This window comes from Panicum virgatum, chromosome 5K (assembly GCF_016808335.1).
Source record: "Panicum virgatum strain AP13 chromosome 5K, P.virgatum_v5, whole genome shotgun sequence".
In the NCBI taxonomy this organism is placed as follows: Eukaryota; Viridiplantae; Streptophyta; class Magnoliopsida; order Poales; family Poaceae; genus Panicum; species Panicum virgatum.
Window position 1 is genome coordinate 16545632 of NC_053140.1, and position 22328 is coordinate 16567959.

General features: G+C 49.4%; 1 protein-coding gene and 1 long non-coding RNA gene across 3 annotated transcripts; one reads left to right on the forward strand and one right to left on the reverse strand.

The window, feature by feature from the left end:
• Positions 1-4126: 4126 nt before the first annotated feature.
• LOC120706668 lies at positions 4127-6680 on the reverse strand. The gene is made up of 2 exons (XR_005688394.1): positions 6286-6680; positions 4127-4591 (listed from the first exon to the last, which is right to left on the reverse strand). It is a non-coding gene; the product is annotated as an uncharacterized LOC120706668 (long non-coding RNA).
• Positions 6681-16042: 9362 nt separating this feature from the next.
• On the forward strand, positions 16043-20458 carry LOC120706669 (kelch domain-containing protein 2-like). 2 transcript variants are annotated; one of them, XM_039991360.1, is made up of 9 exons: positions 16043-16487; positions 17481-18011; positions 18357-18422; positions 18507-18673; positions 18775-18922; positions 19004-19094; positions 19196-19587; positions 19686-19790; positions 19864-20458. In XM_039991360.1, the coding sequence occupies exons 1-9, from the start codon at positions 16374-16376 to the stop codon at positions 20131-20133; spliced, it is 1884 nt and encodes a 627-aa protein (XP_039847294.1). In that variant the 5' UTR covers positions 16043-16373; the 3' UTR covers positions 20134-20458. The 2 variants fall into 2 exon arrangements, with proteins under 2 accessions (XP_039847294.1, XP_039847295.1); XM_039991361.1 differs by having other exon boundaries at positions 19007-19094; positions 19864-20452.
• Positions 20459-22328: the final 1870 nt, after the last annotated feature.

Below are 22328 nucleotides of genomic sequence, written 5' to 3' on the forward strand. Positions count from 1 at the left end.
TCATCCCACCCCACGAGGGCCGGCCCCATCTTTCTCTCTCTCTCTCCCTGAGCCCACGGGCGGCGCTTCCTCTCCCGGCGGCCCTCCCTCTCCCGGAGGCGGCGGCCAAGGCGCGGGGGCGCGCCCCCCTGCGGCGGCGTGGCGTGGTGCGGGGGCGCGCGGCCCCTACGGCGGCGCGGCTGGGCCCGGCGTGGGGGCCAGCGGCCCCCTGCTACGGCGCACCCCGTCACGGCGTGACCTAGCGGCCCCAGCGAAGGCGTGGCTCGGCAGGGGCGCTCACGGCACCGGTGGCGGTGATGCCCGACGCGGGGCTCGCGGGCCCAGCGAAGGCGAGGCTCGCGCGGCCCGACGGCGGGATCTCCCCGAGCGTCGCCAGCTTCCCTCCCCTCCCGCGGGGGGCGGCTCCCCTCTCCTCCCGCGGGCGGCGGCTCCCCTATCCTCCCGTAGGCGCCGGATCCGGCAGCGCCGAGGCCGGATCCGGCGAGGACGCGGCCGGATCCGGCAGCCCGAGGCCTCCACGGCGCCGGCGTCGGAGGACGGCGGCGGCAGCCCGGATCCGGTGGCGACACACCGATGGACTCGGCGGGCTCGAGATGGGCTCGGTGGGCCTCGCCTTTTTTAATTAATTTATTTAATTAACCGAGGCGGGCAGCAAAACCGCCTCGGTTAATGCTGGATTAACCGTGATGGTAGTTCCGAGGCGTTTGCAAAAACCACCTTGGTTAATGCTTTTCTCCCGCCTTGATAAATATTTTTTGTAGTAGTGACGCCGAGCCCCGCCGACGACGCCGGCCTTGGCACGGAGCCCACGCGCTTATGCGTATCCACCAGCCTTGGCACCGAGAACCGCGCGCATCTGCGGGGCCGCCAGCGTCGCGTCCGCCCGCGACAGCGCAACCAAGCCGCCCTCCGCGACACCGCGCGCGTGGCGGTCGGCCGCACGTCCGCCCGCGATAGCACCTTTCGCGACACCGCGCGCGCGTCTGCGTGGCCGCCGGCCGCCCGTCCGCCCGCGACAGCACCGTCCGCGACACCGCCACCCTCCGTGACACTGCAAGGAGGCCGCGACTGCGCCTGATCTGATGTCGTCGCATCATCCCCAATTTCCCGTCGTGGTGTGGGGCGGCTACACAGCACCGGATCTCTGAAGAAAGCGTTGGACTTGTCATGGGTTCCAAATGGGTAAGTTAAGATCACTCTTGTTGCTGTCATTGAGGTTTTAGCGTTCATAAATAATTTCGGGTCATCCTTATATGTTCTTTTTCATTCTTTAGGACGGACCGCAACACGGCCTTTAGATTTGCCATCCACATCCTTAACTATCAGGAGCATGGTGCACATGTGATTCATGCCACCTGCAATAAGAACCGCAACACGGCCTGTAATTTTTTTTCTAATCTTTGTTTCTTTCACAGCCGAGCTAGGAAAATTGCAGTGGAGGAGGCCGAGGTGCATGGAAGAATGGCATTGGACCATCTCATGAATGTCTGATGTGTGTGGGGTAAACTGATTATCTAAATCTTTTGACATGTCGAATTGATCTAATTTGTGACTTGTTAACATATTTTGACATGCCAAATTGATGTAATATGTGACATGTTGACAATTGTGACATGCTTATCAATTATCCTACATAAATTGTGTTGAATGTTGTGGCTGCAACCCTGCCAAAATGGCTTTAGAAGGCCTTGTAATGCGAACGGACCAAAGGTCCAGTGGCTAGCTCCGTCAGTGGCCGAGCAGCCCACCACGGTTCGAATCCCGCCGGGGTTCAACCTGGTGTCGCACCGGGGATTTCCCCAGTGGGGTACCGGGGTGCGTGTGTGTGCGCGTGTGTACAGGTGTGTGGTGTGTGTGCGTGTGTAAGCCTCGACAGGCGCGTCCTCGGACTTCCCGACAGTCCATTTGCGTTAAGTGTGCGGTCAGCGTGGACGTTCAATTAAGTTCTTACATGATTCCCCAGTGCTCCTGTGTGCTTAAAAAAAAGGCCTTGTAATATAGCTAGGGGCATTTTGGTCCTTTTACTCTGCTCTCTCGCCTCCTAGACTGAAAAAGAATTGTTTAAGGGGGCAATGTGCAGCGCACAAAAACAAACATTCACAGTGTGTTGCAGACTAATTCAGGGAGTGGAGTGTGTAGCGCACAAAATTACGTTTTGAGAGTGTCCTATAGACAAAAAATCCTAAATTATAATCAAACTCATTAGATTCATCTCGCGATTTGCAATCTATTCATACAAAAAGTTTTACAAATAAATTTTATTTAGTATTTCAAAATAATAAAATTCTCTTTTAAAAAATTTACGCCAAAAGAACTAAACTCGGTCAAAGCGTAAAGATTAGCGAGATGACCATGTCCGTATCCATGCCTTGAAGCTCTGTGGACTGTGGTCTCCTAGGAGACACGGAGAGCCCACCACAGGCACCTGCGTGTCTGCGTGTCTGCCTGCCTGCTTTTGCCCATGAGGCATCGCCGCCGCGCACCCACCCACTCCCCGTCGGTCTGTCCGAGGCCCAGCGGGCGCAGGGATGTGACGGCGGCGCGTCGGAGGCCAGTAAAACGTCGCTGGCAGCGGCAGCGGCAGCGGCAGCGCCCTCCGCCCGTGTCCCCGGCGACGCGCGATGGACTGACTACTGACTGAGTGACTGACCTACGGACGCGACGGGCGACGGGAGTGGCCGCCGCCTGGCTGTCCGAGCCTGACCACCGCCGCCCGCGCGCGTCGCCGCGGGCACTATGTGTGGGCTGTGTCACGCTCAGCGGCCCATGGGCCGCCTTCTGTTCTGCTCTGCTCCGCCGCGCTAGGTTCCTCGGCTCGGCTCGCTGCCTGGCGGCTCCGTTCCCACTCTCGATAGGCGCGACGCGACGGGGCGCGCGGGGAACGGCTCGGCGCCGCGAACCAACCACTCGGAACCCGAGCGCGTACGCCGTCCGGGACCGTGTCTCTCCTCCGCGCCTGCGCCGCGCCGCGCGAGGCCGCGGCGGCCTCAAGAAGATGCCGCCGCGCCGGCACCGCGTCCGCATGGGCATCTCGGACGCCGGGAGCGCGGTGAGTTTGGCGTGCCCCGCCCGCAGTCTACGCGGCGAGGCCCGAGGCCCCGGCCGATCGATCGGAACGCGAGCTCCCCCTTCTCCCGGTCTCCCTCGCTGGCAGCGGTAGTGGAGCACTTCGCCGTAGCCATCACGTACTTGCGTCTCATTCCGTGCGCCCAACGAGGCCCGGCTACGTAGCCTAGCTCCGCGCCGATCAAGGCGTGTGGACTCGCGCGTCCTCCTCCTGGAGTGGCTAGTCGGACAGCACTACCGATGGCACATTTTTTTTCTCCTATAGTACCAGTAGTAGTACTGCTCGCTACCTGCCTGTCTCGATCGATGCGTATTAGAGCAGCAGTATTTTATTGACCTTGTCACGGATTGTTGACGGGCATCACCAAATCAACGCCTGCCCGAGCCCGACGACGGAGCGCCACGTTTGATGCACCGTTTCGCATCAGAACAACAGTACTTTTCGCAGATCTTGTCCGGCAACAGTAAACCTGTCCCTCCTGCCACGAAAAGGGAATCATTTGAACCTTGACAGGCAGGCCCTGATGATTTTGCCCGCGACAACAACCTTTGTTGGAGCCACCCCCAAGCACAGCAGCAAAAAGCACCCCCCCCAGGTCAATCAGATGAGATTCAGGCGGTAATAGCCCAACCAAAGATTAGAGATGTGTACGAGGATTTGGTAGGTAGGGAGCAAAAGCAAACCGGCACCAACTCCCCTGCAGCGTCTGTGCCGCCCGTGCACGCAACGAAGCAAAAGCAAATTTGGATGGACGGTTCCGGCTGGGCTGGAGGCTGGGCTGGTCGCCAGCGCAGCTAGCGGACCTCCCACGGTCCCACCTGACAGACGCTCAAGCTCCAGCCAGTGGCTGAGCCAGCCAACCGAACGGGCTGTGTTTCGGTGCGCTGCCGGGCCGGCGGCCTCTCTTGCAATCTTGTTTCGCTCACACCAGGAGTCCTGGCAGCGTAGCTAGCCGGGGCGAGCGCTGGCATGGCATTGAATACGTACTAGAACATTCGGCACGCGATGCGCGCCCTACCATTTCAACAATCAAATCCAGCGATAGAATAGAATCAAATAAAATTTAAAACAACAAATTCTTTACCCTTTATTGTCAGAAGGTAATAGGCTTATATTGCTATCATCATTGGACGAACAGACATCTCTGAACAGTAGTAAAGTACACCAATACTCAAAAAGAAGGTACAATCCCAAGCTAAGATTCATCTCATTCAAGCACAAACGAAACAAATGGAAATAGATTTCATGTCCTTTTTGTCCTAAGGTAATTTATGAAGCTTTCATTAATGCGAATTGATCCAAAATTCATGTAAGCACTTCTGCAGTCTTGGAAGAAGCAGCTCGACACAGGGACGAGACGGACTTGGTTTCAAAGTCCAATCTACCCTTGCTTCTGTGGTCTATCTCTGTTGCTGATTTGGCCACCTCTGCCGCCAGCTTCGTCCTTCGCTTCCATTCTTCCAAATAGATATTGTGTAGGACATATAGATGGTGGCCACAACACATGGTATTTTCTAGTTATATCTGAAAAGTGATTGTAAAGCTTTAACTGTATCAAGTACTCTCGATGGAAAATCTAACAATGTCCTAAATCTGAATAATAATTAGTCTGAATCCAAATACTTAGTTGAACTACAAACATTAGCAGCAGAAAGGCCCAAAATGAGGCAATCTGCTTTGAGTAAGCACAGTCCAGTTACTACTTTCCAACCCACATGTTTATAAGCAAAACCTCATAAAAACAAATAATATGTGTTTGTGAAACAATAGGGATTCTTTACCTAGAAACCTCTGTACTTAATAAGCTCGTTAAGTCTGTCAACTACAAAATGCTAACCTCCTTCATCAAAGTACCCAATATCACCAGTATGCAACCACCTTTGCTTGATTGTAAATTCAGTAGCTTGCACATTATTGAAATACACTAAAATTAATACATTCAATAAGTAGGAAAATGTTTTGGCCACAATATCCCTCCAGAGAAGAATATTATGGAGGACTTTTGGATCTATTGTCAGTGTGCAACTAAAAACAATACTACCAATTACTACAACCCAGTATAATATTTTTGCCTGGGCTTGCTACTGTTTAATAGTTGATGATATGGAGAAAGAACTAAAACAATCAACTATCAAAATTTTACCTTACGTTATTTTTGGTACTTGAACACAAATTTCTCCTAGTTAATTTGGTGGCAGATATTTCAATGTTTCTATATCTATAATTTTTGCTTCAACTCCTGAGACAAGTAACCCAGTTGACCCAAATTGATGACCTTGTCCTTTTTCTGGGTATTCTAAACATATGATCTCACAAGATTCAGTCATTCCATAGCCATGCACGAGGAGCGCCATACATCATGAAACTTAGGCATGACAAAGTCGTTCAATTTACAGCTAACATGGATGAAAAGAATGCCAAAAGGAGTGCACATTTTTTCAACAGTTTCAGCAACATAGTGAGTACATGCATAATCTGAGCAAATGAATTCACAAATTTTACATGTTCCGGAAAGGATCTTTAAGATAGTTACTTCATCAAGTCACTACATTATTATTAAGACATTTCTTACAGCAAAATACAACTAATTATAGATCAATTGGGCTGTCTAAAATGTCAATTGGAAGACACTAAGGTGCTCAGTAGGAGTAGGAGTACCGCAGCTATGTTATGAAAATGACCTCAGCTCATCACTGTGAATTCAAGAAAAAACACCAACACTTTTATAATTTATTTATCACAGCAGGGACTTCCCCTGCTGTATTTTCCTAAAATATACAAATTCATTCTTGCAGACCAGACATCTATTGTGGTTGTAGGTGCTAATAATTAGAACATACCTGTCTAATAAGAACCGACTTGTATATCAATTGTCCTGCACAACAAAAGCCATGCATATGTTTGACTAACCATCCAAATTATTTGTGGAGTTTAGATATATTGAACAAACAAAATGCAGTCTATTAAGCTTTATCCTTCTCTAACTGGTTCAGTACATCGAGACAACGCAAGTAAGCAAGGATAAGATGCCATTGACTTGTTTAGCTACGATTGCAAATAAGAAAGGAACTACCTCTATTACTAAAATTGTAGTTTCCAGTAGCTACATGAGAGATGTACTCAGAGTTGGATAAGGCATATAGAAAATAGCAGAGTCGGAACACCAATGAAGAAAGCCACAAACAGAGAAGAGGAACGGGAAGGGATGGAGGCCGCACCGTGCTTCCGTGTCCGACGGACCGGCGTGCGAGGGCGGAGGCGAGGCAGCGCCGGCAGCGTAGGTGTCAGCCCAGGTGTAGCGCACGGCCCGTGCGCGACAGAGGCCCTGGCCAGGTGGGTCAGCGCGGCACGCTCGAGGAACCAGAGCGGCATGTGGTTGCCGTTGTTCCGCGGCAGGTCGTCGATGTCTCGCTCCGCCGCCACCTTCGCTCCCCCGATAGAGCCGCGGCGTGACTTTTGACATCGGCGCGGGGCTCTGCAGTGAAGGGCGAAGCACTCGGAGATGACGGGGTGGTGACCTGCAGCTCGAGATGGAGGAGTTGGTGCGCGGCCACCTCAGACCCGCGCGCGTGGTGTGCTCACCTCGGCGCCGAGGCTGACGACGAGCTGGTCCAGCAGCGTCGTGCCGGAGGGCGGGTCGAGGAGCCCGACATCCGCCGGAAGCCGTCAGCCAACGCGGCCACAAGCACCACGCCCGCGGACAGGCGATGCGCAGCCGCCCGCTGCCCTAGGTCGGCCCGCGCCCGCGCCCCTCTCCCTCCTAGCTGCTCCCCGCGCCGGATCTAGATCCTGCGGGAGAACCGAAGGCGACAGCGCAGAGCAGGAGGATCGGCGGCAGGGAGGGTCAATGGAGGCAGGCGAAGAGGGAGAAGGGAAGGGGAGGGCGGCGGCGGGGAGCGCAGGAGAGGGCGGCGACGGGGAGCGTAGGAGAGGGAGAGGGCGGCGGGGAGTCGGGAAGGGGAGAGAGAAGGCTAGGGTTTGGGCTGCGGGAGGGGGTTATTGCAAAAGTGGCTTGCAGGGGGGGGGGGTTGTGAAGACGGCAACATTATCGAATTTTCTCTTCTTCATGCCAAAATAAATATTAGTACAAGGTTCTAAGTGAAAAATATATGAACATGGTTGTTGTACTGTTTGGATGAGACGGGTTTACTTGTTATTTCTAGAAACATGAAGGGTTTTTTTGCAAAGTAGCCAAAGCAACGGCTGAACGCCACGCGTCTGCTTTTTTGCGCCGGATGCGGAGAGAAGCGCAAAGGGCAGTAGGTTTTAACTATTCTGATGTCATCACCCGCCTCTGGAGCCGCAACCGGCGACGCGTAAACAAAACAGAAACCCACAAACCCAGGGTGCCCCTGCCGCTGCGCACGCACCCAGATGAATGTGAGGACTTCGAGAGCTGCCAACTTCCTGCGCAACGCCACAAATCCCAAGGGGGCAAAGCATGGGAGAACTAACAAGGCAGTTCCCACCTCGTAAACCCGTAAACACAAAAAAGCATCACATCAAATATTTCGACATATGCATGAAGCACTAAATCAAATCTATTTATAAAACTTTTTGCATGGATGGTCTATAAATCGCGAGACGAATCTAATAAGCCTACTCAATCTATGATCTGCAACAGTGATACTACAGTAACCATCCGCTAATTATGGATTAATTAGCGTTATTAGATCCGTCTTGCGATTTACAACCCATCTGTGCAAAAAGTTTTGTAAATAGATTTCATTTAGTACTTCAAATTAGCAAGATTCTTTCGCAACAAAAATTTGCGTTTCAACTAAACAGGGCCCAAGTTGTTCGGCAGATCCAATTTCGGTTTGTCTCGGCTTATCTCCTCACATAGTACATTTATTTTACCAGCCGAACACTATATACTAGGTCAGCCGAACAACCTCTAGAATTTTGATTATTATCGTATCTCGTAGACTTATTACTTGTGCCGTCATATTTTGTGGATATGACTTCAAGAGCACAAACATGTAGAGCTTGGATTAGGTTGAATCTTACCGATATCGTAATCTTCAGAAATCAATATAAATGTATCACATGGAGAATCTCCATTTACCGAGCATAAAAGCTAAAATATATTCTAAGCCTTCAATTAAAAGAAATGGTTGCATGCATTTTTAAATCGGAATAAAGCACCTAGTACATCCAAAAAACATATTCTATCTAGAGTCTTTTTTGAAATTCCTTTATAGAAGCTTCTCGAGATATATTATGTCATTGTGAAAAATAATCATTCTATGTAAAGAAGATATCTATAGATTTTTTTTAGATTACACAGTACAACGCGTAGACACTCATAACGCATGCGCACTCCACACCCCCTATGAACACACGTACGTAAACTCTACCCTTGTGAGCATTTTCGAAGACTGAGCCGGCAAATTCTCAAGATTGACGAAGTCACCGCAGGCGCCTCGCTGTCGACGGGAACGTCGCCTACCACTGAATGCATAACGCCGTTAAATCCCAAAATATTCGCTCCCATGTGGAGTCGAACTCAGAACCTCAAGTGCTACTGAAGCTCTTGTAACTACTAGGCTACGAACCCTTTCACTATCTATAGAATTGTTTAGCTAAGATTTCTTCGGCATATCAATTTCTATGCTATTTCAAAGAAAAAACACATATTTTACTCTTTAGAAAAAACATATAATGCCGTTTGCCTTTATTATTTCTCCATATTAAACTTAGTTTTATTTTGAAAAAAGAAACTTAATGTTTTAATTACACCATGACGTATGTCACAAATTGTATTCATAGAAATGATGACAATCATCCAGTATTTTTAGATACTAGGTTTAATCCAGTTTCAGTGCTTGCTGCTTACAGAAAGACTAAAATTTTCATAAACAAGAACATAGTAAAATAGGTTATGATGTCGTCTCATCATCTCATAACATTCCAATTCAACACATGACTGTACGGAGATAAAGGAAAGAGTGGACACATATCCGATCGCAAAAGAAAAAAGAACTTATTTTACTACAAGCAGCTCTTTTGCTGCTTATACTATATACTGGCGGAATAGTTATTTGTAGATAAAAAAAAGATGAATTTCAGCAGCTCTGTAGGTTATTAGGACAATGGCAAGCACATGGGAAGTAGTAAAAATTAACCTTCTGTTTTTTTAAGCAAATTAACCTTCTGCTTTCAATTATTGAAGTTCTGTATTAATGGTTGTATGGACTTAAATGCGTCATAATGAATGCGTTAGATAAGGGGTCGTTTAGTTCCCAAACAAAAAAATTTTGGGTGTCACGTCAACGGTTTGACCAGATGTCGGGAGGGCTTTTCGGATACTAATTAAAAAACTAATTTCAGAATTCACTTGGAAACCGCGAGACGAATCTTTTGAGGCATTTGACCGCATCATTAGCACATGTGGGTTACTGTAGTACTTATGACTAATCATGCACTAATTAGGCTCAAAAGATTCGTCTCGTCGTGTACATCCAAACTGTGTAATTAGTTTTGTTATTTAATTATATTTAGTGCTCTATGCATGTGTCTAAAGGAAAAGTCACAAATTTCGAGGTGAAAATTTTTGGGAACTAAACGCGCCTGGATGTGCTTTGTTAATTTCCTTACACTGCCAGGCGGCTCTACCATCAAATGATACTACAATACATAGTCTCTGCCATCACCTTTCTATCAATTCTGTCTCTCCATCAACAGGGACGTGACCTCTAATTGGGCGACCAAAAACAAATAGTGTCCCTGCACAAAATGACCAACTAGACGACTAAACAAGGCACCAGTGGTGAGTGTCTTGGTCCCTTTCATGAAAGGTACCCTTCCCTCGCCGTTTCCCTTTCAGAGCGAGCGAGGAAAAGGACGGGTGCAAGACAGTGTCTTCAACGGCAAGGTAAGGTAGGAGTCCTAGGACGTCCTATCCTACCGTGTGTTACTACTACTACCCTGGTGCCAATGGCTAACAAATGTATTTTTGATACTCCTGTACACAAAGGATTGTGGTACATTTGCCTGTGCGGTAACAATTTTTCTTTAAAAAAATCCCCACCCTGTTTAACAGCAGCATGTTTATTAAAAAATATTTTCGACCGAATGAATTCGATATCAGTAGTTGCGATTCTTCAATGATCCAAAAATGGGACAAAATTAGTACTTGTTAGCTGAATCTTAGGATATGATGAGTAGGATTTTTTTTTGTAACTTCAAAAGATTTGATTGTTTTCCATCGTCAGGGACTCAGGGGTTACCTCCGCCCGTCCGGGCATTTCTCGTCGCAGGATTGGACCTTTCCACTCGAGCCTGACGTGATGCGCGATCACCCAGCGGCCGGCCGTGTGGCCGGCCACTCACCCTCACCCACACACATGACATGATGGTGATCGCACACGCGGACACGTACGGGCACCACACTGCACCGGGAGGGGGGCTAGCTAGACCTGTCCCTGACGTGACGCGAACGTGTCACGAACGAACCCCTTTCCTACGTCCATCCAGCCAGCCGCGTCCTATGCTCACGGCGACAGATAAACAAAGTCAATTTATAAAATCAATTTCAGAATACCTGCACTAGGAACTCTGAAAAATCTAATGAGATCTTTGACCACATAATTAGAGGTGGTTATTGTAGTATCACAATAGCCAATTATCGATTAATTACCATCATTAGATTCGTCGTGAAAAATTATACCCATCTATGAAAAAATTTTATAAATAAACTTCATTTAGCACCGAATACATGCTAGATTCTTGGCCTTGTTTGGATCGGCAAGAATTCTAGCACGCACACTCCCGAAAAAAGAATCTCGCATGCATGAAGCACTAAATGAAGTCTATTTGCAAAATCTTTTTAGGGATGAGCGTAACTTTTCGCGACGAATCTAATGGCGGTAATTAATCGATGATTTGCTACAGTGATGCTACAGTAACCATACTCTAATCGCGTGGTCAAAGGCCTCATTAGATTCTTCAGGGTCACTAGCGCGGGGGTTCTGGAGTTAGTTTTGTAAACTGACTTTATTTGACACCATAATAAACCGTCAAAGTTTATTATTCACTAACGCCCTACAAAAACCAAACGGGCCCTTTTCTCAGCTTGTGTGCACTAGGAGTTTATAGTGTGAACCAAACAAGCCCAGAGCATTGACCCCGGCAAGAGAAACAACACTCTGCTCTGAGCGCTGAGCAAGCGGGGTTAAAAAATCCACGAGCGCCCCGGCCTTTTACTCGGCTGCTGTCGCCGTCAGATGGGTGTTTTACGCGTGCAGATGAGATGAGGCGTTGTGAATCGCTGGATCGGTCGTGGTTGTGCTTGAACCGGGGGAGTGTGTTTAGTTCGCGAAAAGTTCGCGAAAAAGTTATTATAGTACGTTTCGGTTTTATTTGGCAATTATTGTCAAACAATAGAATAATTAATTTCAAAAGATTCGTCTCGTCATTTACAACCAAACTGTACAATTAATTATATTTTTTAACTACATTTAATACTCCATACATCTATCGTAAGAATTGATGTGACGTGCGTGAGTGAAAAATTTTGAACGCTTTTTGGGGAACTAAACAAGGCTTGTAAACCGCTTTGGATAAAGTACTGTAGCTTGGATGAACAGCGCCGGTATCTGCTCCATTTATCACTCCGTCTCTTTGAGATGTCAGCAGGCGTTTGTTTCAGTTCAACGATCAGGGGACCTTTTACCCGGTTACTACTACTGAATGCAAAACTAAGGAGTAATCTCTCCAAGTCTCCATTGATTGAAGAGATAGAAGGATTTTATTTTAGAAGAAAAAACTAATTTTCATGTTTCTTTTTGAAATACGTCGAACAATTGTCAACAGGATATGTATCGAGGAACGTTTCTTTGTTTCTATTTTTTCTATGTAATATTTCAAAAATTTCCTAAAAAAGCAAAGTCATATACTTGGTAGTGTTCCCATCTAATAAAATTGGTTCCACATGAATAAATTCAATGTTATAAAAGTATAGAATGAAATGTTTCCGAACACCTTATTATTTTGTTAAGGGAAAGTCCCGTTTGCACCCTGAGACTATCACAAAAGTTCTATTTTAAACTTTCAACTACAAAATTGGATAATATAGACCATCCAATTGTTGAAACCGGACAAATTTAGCCTCTTAGATGGTTTTTCATTTTGTGAAAATTAAAAATATTCAAATTTGAACAAAAAACCATAACTAATTCATTTTATGTTAAAAAATACAAAATGGGTATAAAAGTTTTCTAAAAATACAAACTATCTATTGGCATGATATTCGGATCTAAATTTTTTTATATTCATAATATTTTGTCGCTTGTAGTTACGCCTACTACTTTTTAATAACTAAGATTCGGTTATATTTTTTAAAAAATAGTATTTGTTTCATATTTTCTAATTTAGAATGAATTACTTTTAATTTTTTAGATCTAACTAGACTTTTTTTTACTTTTATTAGAAAAAAGATACAAAACCACCTGCAAGAACCACCCCAAGGTTTCCGAAGCTCCCCATTCCCTCATCCACCTCCACCGGTATCCACCCCAAAGTTTTCAAAACCGCTTCCATCCACCACCGTCATTGAAGCTCCCTATTCCAATGCTCCTCCGCCACCATCCCTACCTGACCGCTAATCCCCCACCGTCCTTTCGGGCAGCACTCACATAGCCTTGCCTCACCGTTGTCTCGATCGACACACCACCGGTCCGATAACCCCCTCTTACAGGTCCGGCAGCCCCGGACTTCGGCAACCCTCCATCCATAATCCAGGTATCCTTCTAAACTCTAATCTAGTGGCACTACTACAAAAAATATTTACCGAGGCGGGCAAAAAGCATTAACCGAGGCGGTTTTTGCAAACGCCTCGGAGCTTCCGTCACGGTTAATCAGCATTAACCGAGGTGGTTGGACTGCCCGCCTCGGTTAATAAAATAAAAAACAAAAAAAATAGGAAGCCCCTGGACAGGCCCGCCGAGCCCATCCAGGGCCCGCCGAGCCCATCCAGGGGGCCGGATCCGCCGCCGCTCGAGCCTGCCCAGATCCATGCCGCCGTGGAGGTCACGCCGCCGCCGGGGAGGTCCCGCCCGTCGTGGACCGCCCGCCCTACCAGATCCATGCCGCCGCCCGGTTCTGGCGGCGCCAAGGCCGCTCGCGTGCGCCTCCATGGCCGCCACCGCGCCAGATGTTGCAGGGAGAGGGAGGCGGCCGTAGCCGTGCCGGACCTGTTGCAGGGGAGAGGGAGGCCGGGTCGCGCCGCAGGAGGACCGCGCCACCGCCGGGGGACCGCGCCCCCGCGCCCGGCCGCTCCGCCGCAGGGGGGCCGCGCCGCCGCAGGGGGCCACGGGCGCCGCCGCCGCGTGCTCCCCGCAAGGATCCGCGTGCCGCGCCCACGCGCAGGAGGGGAGGGTGGGGCAGGAGGCAGGATCAGCAGGAGGGAATGGGGCGACGGCGGGAGTGCTAGCACGAGGAAAGAGAGAGAGAGAGGAGAGATAGAGAAGGCGAGGGTTATCTTCCTTATATAGCTGTTCTCAGCAATTGGGCTCATATAGGCCCATTTGGGCTCGGCTATTAACCGAGGCGGAATTTTATAAGACGTCCGCCTCCGGAAATAGGGGTATTAACCGAGGCTGACATTTTAATACGTCCGCCTCGGTTAATCAATTTTAAGAGGTGGTTTTTTTGTAACCGTCTCGGTTAATAAAAAACGACCGCCTCGGTTAATTGAAGGCATTAACCGAGGCGGTTTTTTTATGTGCCCACCTCGGAGGCCTATTTTAAGTGCCTCGCAAAATAGAATTCTGTAGTAGTGTGGTGCAACAGGTGGCGGCGGAAGCTCCTCCTGATGGCCCTTTTGCGCCGCATCTATTCGCAGCAGCACGCAGGTACAACTGCTGCTAGTATTTCACTGGTGTACCGTATTTCCTTTTCAAAAAAGCAGTTCAAGTAATTCAGGAAACATGTTTGGTACCATCATCCATTCGTATATCTAAGTCGTGATACACAGCGTAACCGAACATGGCCGGGCCGGTTTGATTCAACCCTCCGCTAAATGAATTGTGGAACCCATGTTCCGGCCGGGCCGCGGTGGCGCCTGGGTTGAGTAAACCGATCGGTCCGGTAACGGTTTACCGGACCGGTTTGACCGGAAACCGGTCAAATTCAAAATCAAATTCAAAATCGCATGTTCAACCGGTTTCGACCGGCTTACCGGTCGGTTTGACCGGTTTACCGTCCGGTTTGACTGGTAACCGGTCAAAATCAAATTTTTTTATTTTTTTTTGGTTTAAATTCAAATGCCCGCAAAGTATACTAAATAAATATTTGTATAACATATTTTAGTCTAAATGAACCCTCTAACCCTCTTTTGTACTACTTTTACATTATATTTGCATACTTTTGTATGCACGTTTTTTTGTTTAACTTCAAATTCCCGCAAACTATACTAAATGAACGAATTTTTGAAAAATTTGACACCATTAGATTCGTCGCACCTTGAAGTATATTTAGTAATTTTTTGAGAATTTTTCATTTTTTTGAATTTAAATTTAAATTTTGAATTTGGGCCGGTTTGATACCGGCCCAAACCGGAACCGGGCCGGACCAGTTTGACTGGTAAGATCAAACCGGTCCGGTTCCCACTGGTTTGGTGAACTCTGGTGGCGCACCCCCACAAACAACGGAACCGCAGCCTCGCCCGCGGGACGTGCGAGCGACACGATCAGACGCCGCTCCCCCTGGTCACATAGGCGCTGTTTAGTTCCAGCGTAAAAATTTTTTGCGTTGAAATTTTACTAATTTGAAGTACTAAATGAAGTCTATTTACAAAACTTTTTGCACAGATGGGTTGTAAATCGCGAGACGAATCTAATAATGCTAATTAATCCATGATTAATCAATAATTAGCGGATGGTTACTTTAGCATCACTATTGCAAATCATGAATTAAGTAGGCTCATTAGATTCATCTCGCGATTTACAACCCATCTATGAAAAAATTTTGTAAATAAACTTCATTTAATACTCCATGCATGTGTCAAAACATTCGATGCGATGATTTTTTTTTTGTGTTTACGGAATTTATGGAGCGAGAACTGTTTCAGGGCCCTACTCGCACCACGTCCACACGCCCCAATGCCGCCCCGTCCCCGGCGGCCTTCTCTCTCCCTCCCCGTCATTTTCAGCTGGCTGGCTGGACAAACAAATCAAATCCCCTCTCGGGCCTGACCATGCTCCTCTCCTCCGTCCGTCCATGGCTCCTCCAAAGTTTCTAAATTTTTCCGTCACATTGAAATCATATCGAAACATTAAATATAACAAATAACAGAAGCATAGAACACTAAATGTGAGTAAACAAAACAACTTATTACACAATTTGGATGTACATTGCGAGATGAATTTTTTGAGCCTAGTTAGTCCATGATAGAAAAAATATTTACTACATCCAAACGAAAAGTGCTACAATTCTCTTCAGCTTCACTTTTCGTATCTAAACACAGCCCATGTAGATGTAGGTGCGCAATTGGATATACTCTCCTCACTGAGAGTGGTAATGGGCCATGGGCTTAGTGGCCTTTTCACAGCACAACAAAATCTTTAAACTTTTTAGATCAAAATTATATTAAATTAGAGTCCGATTCTTTTAAGACCCGGTACTTAGATTTTCTATTTTAAAATATTGTACCCTTCACCACCCTTACTCCTCAACATTCCCACGCACACATTTCCCCACGCGCACGCACCCCCTTGCTGCTGCCCTTCTTCAGTAGATGCTGCTGCCTGCGCACGCATACGCGGTGGCACCACACTGGAGACTACAGAGATAGCGCAGCAGTGGCGGAGCCACTGGAGCAGGGGCGCCTGCTGCCTTTGCATCGCGTGGTCACTCGTGTCCCCCTCGGCCCCTCGCCGTCGCCGCCGCCCCGCTCCACCACCACCACCGCCAGCGCTGTGCGCCGACCGGCCCGGATCGCCCCACAGTTGGGAGGGCGCTGGACTGGAGAGGGAGGAGGAGAGAAAAGAACCTTGGACATGATTTGAGAGGCCCTATCTTTTCATGTCCACATCACCTCCCCCGACTGATTGACGTGTGATGCCTCACTAGCCGAGGGCTGCTGGCTGCTGCTGGTTTGTGGCAAATCGCATCACCAACAGCGACGCCTCCCTCCCTCCCTGGTCCCTCTCACCTTGCTCCATATCTTCGGTCTCTCTCTCTCTGTCTCCACTCTCCACCACCCTCCTGCTTCCTTCCTTCCTCTTCTCCAGAGTCCAGAGTCCAGATAGTATATCCAGAGAGGAACAGGAGGGAACCGGAAGCGAAGCGAAGCGGCGGCCGGATGGAGCGGCGGCGGAAGGCAATGTGGCTCTACCCCAAGGTGGTCGGCTTCAACCCGCCGGAGAGGTGGGGCCACTCAGCCTGCTTCTTCGAGGGGGTCGTCTACGTCTTCGGGGTACGTATCCGCCGCCCCTCAACCTCCCCTGCCGTCTTCGTCACCCCCATCTTCTTCTGCGGCGATCTCTCCGCCCCTACAATTCTTTCACGAATTCATCAGCACCATGCATGCTGTATGAGCTCTGACCTTTTTTTTTTACTTCTTTTTGGGTGAGGTGAGGAGGGGATTCTTTTGGAGAAAAAGTTGTATCTTTTCTGGTGTTCATTCTCTGGAGCCGCGTTTTGTCCTCTTGCTTGCACCTCCGATCCCCGCCGATGTAGCAACCGAGTGAACCAAGCTTATCAAGTGTTTCCGCAGCTTTCACCAAAAGTGAGGGGCTCCTTGGTCCTTGCTGTAATATTCCTCCGTGATAATGAGAAAAGTGGCAGTGGTGGTAAAGCAAAAGTGGGTGCGCCTTTCGTTGAATTGAGTTACTGCCAGTTTCTCACATCTCACCGCCCACGAACAATTTCTGATTACTGAGACCTCTCAAAATTTTCTTCTTCGAACCAAGATTCAGTCATTCGTCTTTCAACAAAAAGAAAAGAAAAAGATTCAGTCATTCTCATTTAGCTGAGAGCTGCTAAGTTAGCGGCAAATGCACTGCAGCAGGAGTACGAGCGGAAAAGGGAAGAACAGGGCCTTTTCGCTCTTCTTTCTCTTTCCCCCGTCCGCTTGGGCTTGGACAACCCCACCCCGGCGTTTAAGCTTCCTCCTGATTGGTATGCTGTGATGGCGGTGTGGTCACGCACAGAGAAAATGTTAAATGCGAGCAACGCTGACAGGAGCACCACCTCACGTCGTCCGATCGGGAGTACTTACTGCACCGACCAAGGCGCTGTTCCTCTGCTCAACTATCGACCCACCCAACTCAAATCACGGATCAGTCAATCGAATCTGCAATCGCGATCTGTTTGTTCTTTTTAGTAGTACTGTAGCAGTAATAGCGGGGGTAATTCGTTGGATGTGACTGGAGATTAATTAATTGTTCAATGGCATGATCTTCATCAGGGATGCTGCGGCGGCCTGCACTTCAGCGACGTGCTGACGCTGAACGTGGAGACCATGGCGTGGAGCTCCATGGCCACGACGGGGCAGCGCCCGGGCACGCGGGACAGCCACGGCGCCGCCCTGGTGGGCCACCGGATGCTCGTCTTCGGGGGCACCAACGGCGGCAAGAAGGTGAACGACCTCCACGCGCTGGACCTGCGCACCGGGGAGTGGACCCGCCCGCAGTGCAAGGGGGCGCCGCCGTCGCCGCGGGAGAGCCACACCGTCACCGTCGTCGGAGGCGACCGCCTCGTCGTGTTCGGCGGGAGCGGCGAGGGGGAGAGCAACTACCTCAGCGACGTGCACGTGCTGGACGTGCCCACCATGACGTGGTCCACGCCGGAGGTCAAGGGCGACTACGCGCCGGCGCCCAGGGACAGCCACGGCGCCGTGGCCGTCGGCGGCAGGCTCTTCGTCTACGGCGGGGACTGCGGCGACCGGTACCATGGCGAGGTGGACGTGCTCGACGTCGACACCATGGCGTGGTCAAGGGTAAGCGCCGCGTCCTTGTCATGTATGGTGGCGTGGCTGAAATGTGACAGCGCTGCCAGATGCACATGTATCTGGTGTAGACTGGTTGCCGCTATCTTTCGCTTTCCAAAATGTGATGGTGACTTGCAGGATTAGAGTTCTCGCAAAATACCCAGGAGCCTATTCATCTTTCATGCGGACTTTCAAAATGCGTATTCATCTTTCGCAAAATGCATTTGCTTCTTTCAGCTTGAGAAGTACGAGCACTCTATCTAAGATTCTGCTCAGACAGGAATTTCTCAGTGCAGTGTGCAGCTCGTCTCAGCATAATTATCGTGTTGCTAACTTAATTTCATTGATTTGCAGTTTCCAGTAAAGGGAGCATCGCCTGGCGTCAGGGCAGGTCATGCAGCTATCAGCGTTGGTTCTAAGGTTAACATCAGTTACTGAAACAGCATTAACAAATTGTGCAAGAGAACTCTTTCACTGGATCCTGAACAGAGCACATCTGTGTAGGTCTATATTATTGGAGGAGTTGGTGATAAACAATACTACAGCGATGTCTGGGTTCTCGATGTCGCAAACCGTTCGTGGAGTCAGCTTGAGGTATGCGGGCAGCAACCACAGGGACGGTTTTCTCATACAGCGGTAGCTATGAATACTGACATTGCAATCTATGGAGGGTAAGTTTGCAGGAACAGATTCATTTGTAGGATTCGGGAATGAAAAGAAAAACCAGTGCATCATAGTTAACAAACAATTTGATGTACCTTGGAAAATACAGGTGCGGTGAAGATGAGCGTCCCCTGAATGAGCTTCTCATTCTGCAATTGGGCTCTGAGCATCCAAATGGCCGCTACAACATTTCAATGTGCAAGGTTCTAAGCAATCACTGGAGCCAGGAGAAAAGGAAATTTCTGAGATCAGAAACTGTGAGTAGCTTAATTTGCCATTAGTAGTTTTGATATTCATTTGTTCTATAAGCACCAATTTTGACATATAAGACAATGCAGCAGAAAGATGCAAGTGTGAGCAATGGAGAAATGGTTCAGAAACCTCGAGAAGCAGAAATCGAGCAAAGGAACCCATTCCTGCGCGGCCTTGGTAAGTTAAAAAAGGGAAGGAAAACAAAGCTTCTATTATGTCAGTGTTATATTTGTGACGCTTACACACGTATGCGTTATATACATCATTGGCACTTTCAGAGAATGGCCATGTGAAACGAAGAAAAACCGGTGAAGCTCGTCCAAATGAGCCTGAGTCAGAGCAAGAGGAGCACTCACTGTCTCTTTCCCAACATTCTTCACCGTCGCAGTCTGACCAGGAGCAGAATGGAGCACACAAGCTTTCATCCTCTCCTAACACGTCCATTTCAGCCCTGCAACCATTCGTTCGCCTCAATGCCAATGGCACACTGAGGGCTCCAGGACCTGGAGGTGCCAATGGCACACTGAGGGCTCCTGGACCTGGAGCTGTTTCGTCGAGGCCTCTGAAGACTGATCAGCTTCTCCGCACCATTGCACCACAACATCGGCAGGAACTGCAGTTCCTTTCATCCGATCACAAACCGCAGCCCCGGCCTCCCGGTCCACCCCTGGTATGCCACTCTTATCACACCACTTTCTACACAGGGAAATGTTCGGTGGTATCATTCCTGTTTCTTAATGGCTATTGACATGTTTTCTTAATCTGCAGATTGGCGCAGAGGTTCATGGGACAATTGACGGAGCATTCGACTCAGGGTACCTCATGACCGCCGTGGTGAATGGCCAACTCTTCAGAGGCGTACTCTTTGCTCCAGTAAGTAAACCCTTCCTGGAAACTAACTACTCCACACATGCTTTGCATGTTTTTGACGTTTTTCCCATCTCAGGGACCTGGAGTGACAGCTCCGAGACCGGCAGTGCACCACCAAATCCTCTCGAGCTCGGCCGTGCCCCCCCAGCAGCGGCCACTGCTGGCTCACGCCATCCCGGTCCACCCCCGGCAGGTGCCACAGGCGACGGGCTTCGTGCTGCCAGACTGCGCCCACCACGCGCGGCAAGGGTTCCCGGCGAAGGGCGTCAAGTCCGAACCAGAGCGAGGCAGCAGCGACCTGCACGACGTTGTGCTCACGCTGGGAGGGCCTGGAGGGGGCAAGTGAGCCCCCTCCCTGAAAGTAGCCCCGAGGAGTTGAAAATCCAGGCGTGATGCATGTCTCTTGGCTTGGTTTGTAAATTAGACACTCCTGTTGAGAAGAATAAGACTAACATCTTCTATGTAATCTTTCCTGGGTGATTTTAGGGTTCTTTGATCTGTGATTTTGCCATAAGAATATAGTGTTAGCTTAATGCAGCTAGTTTTCCTTTGAGCAATTGGTGTTGTGAGCTTCCCTGGACTTAATCATGTAACCATTTTTGTCTACAAGGTTACTCATAGAGTCATAGTAGCAGAAATACTGCTGCTGTCATGGATTAACTTCAGTTTAATGTGCCATCGTCCACAGATGATGCTGTCACGATTTGAAATAGAGTGGAAGAATATATTGTATTGAGGCCCATGGGGATATATATAGAGTGTACAAGGGGAACCCTAGACTAGACCTAATGACTATTTTACCCTTAACACCCCCCCTCAAATGCAACGTGAATGCAATGACGTTGCATTTGAAGAGTGGTACTAAGTACATGAGTTGAAAGAGAATAAGAAAAACACTAAAACATGACTAATACATCCAAAGTCCTAAAACAACAAGGATGTCGTTGAAGCGTGCAGCTCCTGAACATGTCTTGTAGAACGATCTCCTCCACAAGTGGTGAACAACCAAGTCTTCACAAACCAGTACATCGACTCTTCGACGGGAAGCTTGCTTTGGAGACTTTCAACTTGACAATGTGTGAGATGCGTCAAATCGAACCAAATGGATGATGCATAAGCCACTGCTGCAAGACGGCAAGCAATGGGTCTTGATGACGACGAAGACGGCCATTGGTCATGACGTGTAGCAAGACAGCTACGAAAGGGACCAAGAGGGCAATATCGCATCAAGGACATGACAGGATTAGCTAAATCGACGGGACTCAGCTAACCAAACAGGGTGACTGGTTGATTGACATTGAAATTGTGGACTGCATAGCTTGGACGATGTGAAGCATGACTTGGACTTGGACACTAGACTTGACACTGATGGAATGCGATTTGGATGATAGCAGCAGAAATATGACATTATACTATGGATAGTAGCAGCAGCAAGCAACGAGCAAAATAGAGCAGCAGCAAAACAGGGCAGTGGCTGAGCAGCCGCAGCAAAACGGGCGGACAGTCCGCGACAGACGGACCGAGGGGCAAAGCAGAGCAGGGGCGGACGGACGGGGATGAGGATGGCCGCGACAGGCAACAACGACGAGCCGCGACTGGCGGCGAGGATGAGGCCGCGACGGGCGGCGGGGATGAGGCCGCGACTGGCGGCGGGAATGGAGACGACGAGGCGGACGGGGACGGCGACACCCAGCCGCGACGGGCGGCGTGGTGGAAGACGGAGAGGACGGCGGGGACGGACGCCGCAACGGGCCACGACGGGCGGTGATGGGCGGGGACGGGCCGCCATGGCCGAGATCCAGCCCCCACAGGGCGGATCCGGCTCGGGGAGGCCCGGCGGCGGCGATGGAAGACGGCGACGATGGAGGACGACGGGCGCAGCGCGGACGGGGCGGATCCGGCTCGGGGAGGGCCAGATCTGGCCCGAGGAGCCGGCGGCGGTTGCCATGGCGGAGAAGGTAGGGCGCGGCCACGACTGGCGGCGCGCGGACGGGGACGAGGAGGCCGCGACGGCGGTGGGAGTGAAGGATCCGCGGCTGCTGCTGCTTGAGGACGAGGGCGCGGCGCAGATCTGGCCGGCCGAGACGACGACGACGGCTGCTGCTGCTTGATGAACGCGAAGGGGAGCCGCGACTGGCGGTCTGGCACGCGGCGGAGGGGAGCCACAACGGGGTTTGGGGATGAGGATGCCGCCCCCAGGAGCAAGATGAAGCTCCCAGGGGCAGCGCCGCGACGAGGAGGAAGGGTGGCGGACGGATCTCACTAGAGCTGTGATACCATGTCACGATTTGAAATAGAGTGGAAGAATATATTGTATTGAGGCCCATGGGGATATATATAGAGTGTACAAGGGGAACCCTAGACTAGACCTAATGACTATTTTACCCTTAACAGATGCAAGGCCCGTAACACCTGTGAGGGCCTGTTCTATCATACACCTACAAATAAAAAATATATAATTGTTGGAAATATTTTGTGTATGTAAATTATGACCGCTCATTTAAACACCAGATTTTAACCCTATTACATGGGATCATATTT